The sequence below is a fragment of the Myotis davidii genome, unplaced genomic scaffold (assembly GCF_000327345.1).
Source record: "Myotis davidii unplaced genomic scaffold, ASM32734v1 scaffold38, whole genome shotgun sequence".
Taxonomy (NCBI): Eukaryota; Metazoa; Chordata; class Mammalia; order Chiroptera; family Vespertilionidae; genus Myotis; species Myotis davidii.
The window spans coordinates 3,815,179-3,824,709 of record NW_006291383.1 but is presented as its reverse complement, the minus strand read 5'-3'; the positions used below and the strand labels follow the sequence as shown (position 1 = coordinate 3,824,709).

Here is a 9,531-nt window from a genome sequence, read left to right as displayed (position 1 = left end):
CTCCCTCCCTCTCCCCTTCTCCCTCCCCCTCTCCCCTACCTGAAACACTAACTGGTCTCTGGCAGGTCAACGGCCAAGGCCAATGGCACAATGAGTTGCGTGCAGTGATTTGCTTGACAGCACCCCCTTTATTGCTTTCCCAGGCTCACCTCCCAGTGGTTCCTGGGGTGACTGTCAAACACACATGCACCTGGATCCTTGTCTCGGGGTCCGTTCAGTGGGATCCTAAGAACAGGAGCCACTCCCGAATCTCTCACTCATGGTTCCGTATGAGGGCAGCGATGCCCCTAGTGTCCCAAGGGGAAGCTGGGTGCCCCTGACCTCCAGCTGGGCAGGGGCCTCCCTATGGCTGAGCCCCCTGGAAGGGTCTGTTCTGGGGCGAGGGAGCCAACCCCACGCTCTGCTGCACCCTGCCCCGACCTCCCAGGGTCCGGACTTCTCAGAGTTTCCTGGTGCCGGTTCTTGGCCCCTCGGCACAGGCCACACACACACCCAGTGCTCAGGAGCCTCGGCCTGACGGGCGTGGTCCCGCAGCAGCAGGCCCAGCCCGAACCCCTGGAGCCTGGTACAGGGGGTGGGGGGCTCTGCTCCCAGCTAGAGGGAGGCAGGGGGGCTTGTCTGGGGCGAGTCCTCCAGAGACGTCCGTGAGTCTGTCCCCTCTGAGGAGGAGCTGCCCCCGGTGGGATGGGGGACCTGCCTCTGCCTGGGGAGCCGCTGCCAGGAGAAGAGGGAGGTGAGAAGCCGCTCCGGGGCAGGATCCAGGGGTTCGCGAGGGCCCTTGCCTTCACCAGCCTCTGTGGCCTGGCCGGCGTCCAGGGGCAGAGGGCCTGCCTGGAGACGTCTGTTCTGCCCCCCTCTCTCGGCCCGAGGAGGCCAACGGGGTTTTGGTGACCGATCCAGGCCCAGGGAGTCCTGGAAGGGTGGGTCCCGCCGTCCCTTGGAAGTGACGTCTCCATTCACACCTTGGCCTTTGGCGGCGGTCCGTTGTAGTTCCAGCTGTGCCGCGTGGGCACTGGGGCCCAGTGGGCACTGACAGTGGGCCAGTGCCTTCGTCAGGAGGGTCTGGATCTCCCCATGTCTCACCTGGGCCTCCTCCCACAGGTCCTGGCCCAGGTCCTCCTGGCTCAGCGAGGCCACCTGCAGCCCCATGGCCGTGAGCTTCTCAGCAGGGAACTCGGACGACAGCCGTTGCAGGTAGCGGTGGAGGCGGCGCTGGCCCCCGGGGCTGGCCTTTGGGTCCTTGCCCAGGCTGAGCTGGGTCATCAGGTCCTGACAGTCCATGTGGAACCAGGCCATCTGGGAGACAAGAGAGGGAGGTGGGGTTCAGGCTGGGAGTGGGGCCGGGGGCGCTCCGTGAGGACAGGATGGGCCCCTCCGAGCAGAGCGAGGACTCGGAGACTAAGCGTGGCTGGATTGGCTGGGTTACATCAGTAACACGCCCCCAAGCGTTAGCCCCCTCAGGTGGCCGTGACTTCCTTTTCCCAGGTGATGACAATGGTTCCCTCTCTTCCCCACGGCACACACACCTGCCGCTGGGAACAGTCCCCAGCACCCTGGGAACCTCGGGTACCCATGGGCCAGTGGGGACTTAGGCCTCCCTGAGACTCAGTTTCTCCTTCTGTAAAATGCAAGGTGTACTAGGTGATCATAAAAACCTTTATGAGAGCTGAATATTCAGGTTCTTGGATTGCATTAGCCCCTTAGGAGTGGTACTCAGGGAGGAGTCTAGCTAACGTTATTGAGCACGGCCTGTCTGCCAGGCTCTTTGTGTCTCCGGTCTGATCGCACGCAACTGTACCAACAGCCCATTTGCCAGAGGAAGAAACCGAGGCCCAGAGACGTGAAATCCTTTGCCCAGGTCACACTGCACGTCAGGGAGGAGCTGGGATTTGAACTCAAGTGAGTATCATCCAAGCATCTCCTTGCGCAGGAGAAACTGGCCCAGACAGCGAGACCATCAGCCAGCCCAGGCCCAGCGGCCCCCTCGCTCCAGCCCCTCTGCCCCATTTTGGGGTTCTGCTGTCCCCGCTTCACCTGCAAAATGTCTGCAGGCTGCAGAGGGGCCAACACATTCCCAGCAGCTCGTGAAAAACATCATCTTTCTCTCCATTAATTTAGAAGCTGACAGCGAGCTGTTAGGCTGTGGGGATTGGAGAAGCATTTTCTCCGAGGAAACCATCTTTCCGTGGATTAAGGGAACTTGTCTTTAGATAAATGGCTTCATATTCGCGGAGGCTCACGGAGCTCATGGCTGGGAAAGGGCTCCATAAATCTCCCTTAGCGGCGCAATCGTGTTATTATTATTTAGTGCCAAAGCTGCGGCACGCAGGCTCTCCGCCCAGGGCTGGGCCCAGCACTGAGCTGTCCTGTCTGTCTGTCTGTCTAGGACTCCATCTTCTAGGCCGAGCTGGACAGAGATGGATAACACCTCAGAAATCATCTCGCCCCAACCCTTGCTGTGCAGATTAAAATTCAGGGCCAGGGAGGAGAGGGGGCTTGCCCAGATCAAGCAGCGAGAGATGACCATGGTGGGACTTCAGGTCAGCTGGACCTCATGTACGATTTCTAGTCCTGGGTCGGACTGCACGTTCCCACACACATCCACAGCCCTCCTCCTCCTCCTGCCACCTGGCCAGCCTCCCCTCCCCCCAGAGTTCACCAAGCCCCCTGCTGGTCTTGCTCTGGGCATGGTGGACCAACCTGGTTGCCATCTCTGGAGCTCACCTCACAGGTGGCAGACAAGAGAAGAGCAGGTGATGAAGTAACAGGATAATTTCAGATCACAAAGGGCCAGGAAGCAATAAGCACAAGGTGATGAGAGAGAATGCGGGGGTCAGATTAAAATTCAGGGCCAGGGAGGAGAGGGGGTTTGCCCAGATCAAGCAGCGAGAGATGGCATGGTGGGACTTCAGGTCGGCTGGACCTCATGTACGATTTCTAGTCCTGGGTTGCCGTGCACGTTCCCACACACATCCACAGCCCTCCTCCTCCTCCTGCCACCTGGCCAGCCTCCCCTCCCCCCAGAGTTCACCAAGCCCCCTGCTGGTCTTGCTCTGGGCATGGTGGACCAACCTGGTTGCCATCTCTGGAGCTCACCTCACAGGTGGCAGACAAGAGAAGAGCAGGTGATGAAGTAACAGGATAATTTCAGATCACAAAGGGCCAGGAAGCAATAAGCACAAGGTGATGAGAGAGAATGCGGGGGTGGGGGGGGCACGCAGGTATGAGGAGGTCGGGAAGGGTCTCTGTGAGTAGAGGACAGTGAGCTGAGCACTGAAGAAAGATAAGAAGCCAGCCAGTCGAGGGGAAGAGCATTCCAGCTGAGGGAAGAGCAGTGCAAAGCCTCAGAGCTGGAGCATGTTCGGTTTCTCCAGGGAGGGCCAATGTGGCTGAAACCGACGAGCAAGGAAGAAGGTGTGGGGTTATTCACAGTCAATCTAATTCTCTCGGCAAGGAACCTGGCAAGGCTGGCACTAGAGCCAGATGGTCGGGTTCGAACCTCAGCTCTGCCACTTCCTAGCTGTGTGGCCCTGGGTGCTCTGACCGCTCTGTGTTTCCTTGTGCACAAAATGGGCATAATAATAGTACCGGCCTCATTGGGTTAGTGTGACCACACAACTATGTGCAAATGACTGAAACCAGGGCACATCATAAAGCATTATTGTTACCATCGTCACTGTCATCGTCATCATCATCATCGACGAGAAGCTGAGGCCCAGAGCAGTGAGGCTGTCTTTGAAGTCACACAGCCCATCTGTACATATAAAAACCTAAGCTACTGAATGACTGAACCACTGGTTGACTGGTCTCTATAACACACACTGACCACCAGGGGGCAGACGCTCAATGCAGGAGCTGGCCCCCTGGCGGTCAGTGCACTCCTATAGCGGGAGTGCTACTCAGCTGACCAACCCATCCAGGTGGCCCACCAGCCTGACAGCAGCCACTCCCTCCCTCAGTAGTCCTGCAGGTACAATCTCCGGAGAAGGGGCCAGGCACTGGCGGACAGGCGCTGCCCTCACAATCCTGACAGCACCGCTGGCCTCCTGGAAGTGGCCTTGGGTACTGCAGCTGCTTCCCCTCCCTAGACACTCCACAAGGAAGAAAGGATATAAAAGCGGCCACCAGGTGGCTCCCGGCAACTGGCGCAAAGGTCAGCGGGACAGATCCAGATCCTGGGCCAGCAAGGGCATCCCACTGCTTGCCCAGAGGGCCAGTTGTGTCCCACCCCCCTTCCCGCCCCTCGGGACAGGCACCAGACGCAGGGCTCATGGCTGGCGAGCGCTGCTATGGCAGCCGAGCCTCTCCCAATCAGTACTGACTGGGCAGGAGCCTGCGGCAGGCACAGTGGGGCCGGGATGAGTGGGAGCAACAGGCGGCGTTGGACTTCCAGTTTCAGCCCAATCCCCACGGGCCACACTGAGGGACCCCACCTGTGCACAAATTTGTGCACCGGGCCTCTAGTACAAGCGTAAGCTGCCTCGCTCTCTAAAGTCTGTACAGCTGGGAGTAGGAGATTCCTTTGCTGTCACGGCCCACATCTGCCTCCCTTGCCTGCTGCCCCGGGGAGACAGAGAGTGGTCTGTCCTCCCAGAGCCCCTGGCATGGTTGACCGGAGTCCCTCCCACTGCCCTCAGAAACATGCTGTGTTCTCTGTCCCGTGTGATGGGCAGGCCTGACAGCTGGGAGTCTGGGGTCAGGCTCTTCTCACGCTCTGTCCTCAGTGGTGGGGGACAGCTGAGGTCACTGGGCCTGGGCCAGAGAGGTGGGTTCTTGTTCCAACTGGGTCACAGCTCTCCCAGGCTAATCCCCATTCTCCCAGGCCTCAGTTTCCCCATCAGAAAATGAGAAACTTGGGAGAGATTTAGAAGAGGTGAGGGCTCTAAAGTCAAATCCTGCTTGACCATCAGCCTTCTGGGGGACCTTGAACCAGCTACTTTCCTCTTTGGGCCTCAGTTTTCTCATCTGTAAAATGGAAACAATGTTGGCACCCCTCCCTCATAAAGATCTGGTGCGAATTCAGTCAGGCAGGTTTGTGAAGCACTTACAGGAGGCTCTGACATGAGTACATAGTCAACACGTAGGCTATCCTCATAATAATCACCTAATCATCACCATCATCATCCTGGCTTAGACATGGCTAATTGGTTGTCATTCTCCACCTATCTCCCCACCTTTGGAGAACAGAGAGCATGTTATAGGGCATGGACACATCTACGTTCACATTCCAGCTCTTCTTTTCTCCATCTATGTGGCTTTGGGCAAGGCCCTTTCCCTCTTTGGGCCTCAGTTTCCTCATCTGTAAAATGGGCTAATCAACCTTGCCACATTGGGTTGCCAAGAGATGATAGATGCAAAGTTATGGAGTTCCTCTTGCCTCTCACCCCGATACTCTGTGCTTGTCCCCCACCCCCACCTGACCATGGTAGTCCTACCCTCTCCTCCACCCTCTGGCCGAACTCCAGGTTCCCAGCTAGGACTGAGGCCCCTGTTCTGAACATGCCACCCTCAGCCAATGGTCCCTCCCTCCTCTGCTGGCGCCATCTGTGCAGGTAAGGCATGGGAGAAAGCACTAGAATGGTGCCATGGGCTTGCTGTGTGATCTCGGCTAAGTGACAGCCCTTCTCTGATGCTGTTTCTCCAAATCTGCAACAGAGAGGTGAGGTAAGATCAAGGTCACCTACAGAGATCTGTGTGTGGGGAGAAAACCTGTGCTATTGGTTGGATTCTCAGAAATCCCTAGGCTCCTTTCCCTAATCCCAACGTTTAAGAAGCAGGTGAGCCCTAGGTGGTTTGGCTCAATGGGTAGAGCGTTGGTCTGTGGACTGAAGGGTCCCAGGTTTGATGCCAGTCAAGGGCACATGCCCTTGTTGCAGGTTCAATCCCCAGTAGAGGGCATGCAGGAGGCAGCCCATCCATGATTCATTGATGTTTCTATCTCTCTCTTCCTCTCCCTTCTTCTCTGAAATCAATCTAAAACATATATTTTTTTAAAAAGAAGAAGCAGGTGATATCTGAGGGTCACTGGGAGGTTGCCTGGTGTAGTGGGTTAAACTGGGTCAGGGACCAGCTGGACTTGGATTTAGGTGAGTGACTTGACCTCTCAAGCTGCGCTTCCCAGCTGGAAAATGGAGGTGACGGATGATGGAACGAGCATGCAAAGAGCCTAGTGTGTGCCTGGGCTGCTCCCTGCCTCCCAGCTGGAGGGTGGGCCGTGCCGGTGGGCCGCAAGGCTCACCTTCTTGCAGAAGTGGTAGAGCTGGAGCAGCGTCTCCAGGTCCGTGCGCTGCCGCTCAGCAGCCATGTAGAAGTGGGTCAGCTTAGCCTGGAAGGTCCGCTGCCTGGAGGCGAAGGCAGCCAGCTCCGGGGGCTCTGTTCCTCCCGCCTCGCGGGCCCCTCCCGCTGAGGCTCCCAGCTGGGCCGCCTGCTTGGACAGCTCCAGGCCTTGCCGGTACTGGGCCTGTGTGAGGAGGGGGGCATCGCTCAGCTCCTGCCTTAGCTGAGGCCTCCTACTGCCCTGCTGCTGAGCGATGAGGTTTCCCATGCCTCAGTTTCCTCATCTATACAACGGGGCCCCAGGCCTTTGCCGAGGCAGCGTACTTCTCCTAGCTGGGACCCTGCTTAGAGTCACCCTCTTCTGGAAAGCTTCCTGGCCCAGAGTCTTCAGGTCCCCACAATCTCCCCTTTCTGTCTGTTTCTCTGTTTGGCCCCCACCTCCATCCCCCACTGTTCTGGGAGTTCCCCAAGGGATTCTGAGATGAGTCGGCTTTGGACTTGGGGTCCCTGAAGCTTCCCGGAGGAGAGAGCATCTAAGCTGAACCCGTTATATATCCAAGCCGGTCACCTCACCGCCTCCGGAAGTCTTCTCGCACTTGCCCACCTCCACACCTTGGCCCTGGCGCGCCGCCCCCTCCCGCCCTCTCTGCGTCTGTTCCAGGCCTGCCCCCCAGTCTCAGGGACTCACTGCAGCCTGCAGGAAGAAGTCCTCAAATTCCAGGTGGGCTTTCTGCACTGTCTCCAGGCTCCCGTCCTTGGGGGTCAGCGCTTGCAGGCGCCGGCTTCCTTCCTGCTCCATCCAGTTGCTGACCTGGGGAGGGGAGGGAGGTTTGGACACGAGGGGCTCAGGTCCTGGCACCAGAGCAAGTGCCTGGCTGGGGCAGGGCCTGGAGCGGAAGCCCCCATGTCCCAGGCCGCCTCCCCTTTCACCTGGTGGATGGCAGCTTCCAGGCGGCCCATGCGGACGCGGAGCTCGAGCCTCCCCAGGAGGTGATTAGATGTGGTGACCAGGACATGCAGCTGTTCGTCCACGAGGCTATAGAGGGCAGTGGCTTCGGCCAGATGGCTCCTAGGAGGCAGTGGAGGGTGAGAGAAGGCCCAAGATGTGCCCCCACCCCAATACTCCTGCCCAGTATAGGCCTGCCTCGCCCCCCATCTTCCAGCGAGTCTGTGGCCCAGACCTGGGTATTCTAGCTGCCGATTGGCTGTGTGACCCTGAGCAGGTCCGAACACCTCTCTGGGCCTCAGCTTTGGTCTACATGGGACTGGGAGGACCATCAAACACAGCAGACACCAAATGACACTCCCTTACCTAGGAGGGTATGAACCAAACTGAACAGATCTGGGTTCAAATCCCAGCCCTGATACCTTCTTGTCATGGGACCTAGTGCAAATTTCTCAAGCATTCTGTGCCTCTGTTTTTTCATCTCTCAAAAGTGGAGATGACAGAATCCACTTCACAGACTGCTTGCAAGGGTTAGATGATCTAACTCCTGGACTCTCCACCCTGGCTACATATTAGAACCTGCCCTGGGCGCTTAAAAAATCTCGATGCCCAGGCCCATCCCAGGCCCATCGAGTCAGGTCTGAACGCAGCCTGGACCCCAGTGCTTCCTAAACCTTCCCAGGAGCCAGGCCTGAGAACCAGCCCTCCTGCATTCAAAGCACTTCACACAGGGCTGGGCATACAGTGTTTGCTGGCACTTGTTATTTCTATTGCAGTGATAGTGAGTAGCTGTAACATCGCCTCGCCAGTCTCCATTTTACAGATGGGAAAACTGAGGTCCAGAGAGAGGGACTGACTCTCAGGTATGGCAGTCTGAATTGGAACCCAGTCCATAGCTTTTTCTGAACATTATTTTTAAAAACGGACAAAGCCAGGAATACATAAATGGACTGTGGACAGGACCCAGGCGTGGTAACACTTGGGTAAAGGGAGGCTTTTCCGACACCCCTCAAATCCCACCCACCCTCCTCTGCTCACGGGTGGTGGTGGTGGTGGAGTGGAGGGGGGTGGAGTGGAGGGGAGTGTCTTACTTCAGGAGGAAAAGGAAAACGGGGAGATGGAATGGAAGGATGGCCTGCTTGTCTCGCTCTGGGCCTCCCCATCTAACTGATACTCCTCGCGGGTCCCTGCCCTTCCAGGTGAGGGCCCAGGCTGCGTGAACCTGATGGAAAATGCCAGCTTGCCTGGCGGAGGGAAGAGGGGGGTGGGGGGTGGGGTAGGCGAGAGCTGCAGGGACCCAGCAGCCGAACAAACACGCACAGCGGCTCACACGGGACCACAGCGCCCCCTGGTGGACCTGCCAGTGGTCAACGGCCTGGAGGGACCTCTGGTGACAATAGGGGCCTGGCGCTCAGCCAGGGAGATGGAATATTCTGGGAATCACACGTGAGGGGCAGGGTGAGGACTCCACACCTGGTACCAGGGCCCTGCTGCCCAGTGCGCATATCAGCATGACTTTGCCTGTGGCACAGCTCAGGGTGGTGTGTTCAAATTTCTGGGCCAAGTTGCCTGGGCTCAAGCCCTGGCCCCACCACATCCCAGCTCTGTGACCCTGGGCAAGTCGCTTAGCCTCTCTGAGCCTCAGGCCCCTCCACTGTAAGATGAGAATACTGCTAGGTTCACCACATGGGTGGGAATTAGACGAGTTACTATTTGTAAAGCCTTTAAAACAATATTGTGCGCATACTACGTGCTATTTAGGTGCTGGTTAAATAAACAAATTGTCCTTGAGTTTATGCAGACTTTGTGTTCTAACAGAGACAAAGAAATTTCCAATTACTGGCTGATTTAATTACTGATTTGCCCCTACACCACCCCTCAATTTAGGAAAATTGGTACTTTCTAGGAATTGCTTTTGCTGTGGCTCTGAGACCTCACACACCGTGAGGTTCTCCTGGCCAGGCTCAGCTCAGTGTCTGGGTGAGAGATTGCCTGGTCCATGAGTGTGACCGGAAACAGGCAGGGCTGTCCTTCAACGCCCACCCCGTCTGAAAATGACTGGGGCTGAAGGAGGGCAGCAGAGAAGGGACAGGATATGGGCCCTGCACACATCCCTATCCTGGGCACATCCCTATCCTGGGCACATCCCTATCCTGGGCATATCCCTATCCTGGGCATATCCCTATCCTGGGCATATCCCTATCCTGGGCACATCCCTATCCTGGGCACATTCCTATCCTGGGCACCTGCCGGGCCCACCCTATGTGTCCCCAGCTCCAAACTCCCATCCAGGAAGCAGGTGGGGTGGG

The 9,531-nt window shown here is 57.5% G+C and overlaps 1 protein-coding gene across 1 annotated transcript in view; it reads right to left on the bottom strand.

The window, feature by feature from the left end:
- Positions 1 to 34: 34 nt before the first annotated feature.
- KIAA1755 (KIAA1755 ortholog) overlaps positions 35 to 9,531 on the bottom strand; it is a 50,143-nt gene continuing 40,646 nt past the window's right edge. Inside the window, exons 10-13 of the mRNA XM_015564506.1 lie at positions 7,207 to 7,345; positions 6,965 to 7,087; positions 6,239 to 6,460; positions 35 to 1,296 (exon numbers count right to left, since the gene is read on the bottom strand). Coding sequence (XP_015419992.1) covers positions 595 to 1,296; positions 6,239 to 6,460; positions 6,965 to 7,087; positions 7,207 to 7,345 — 1,186 coding nt within the window. The 3' untranslated portion in view covers positions 35 to 594. The remainder of the gene's footprint in view (positions 1,297 to 6,238; positions 6,461 to 6,964; positions 7,088 to 7,206; positions 7,346 to 9,531) is intronic.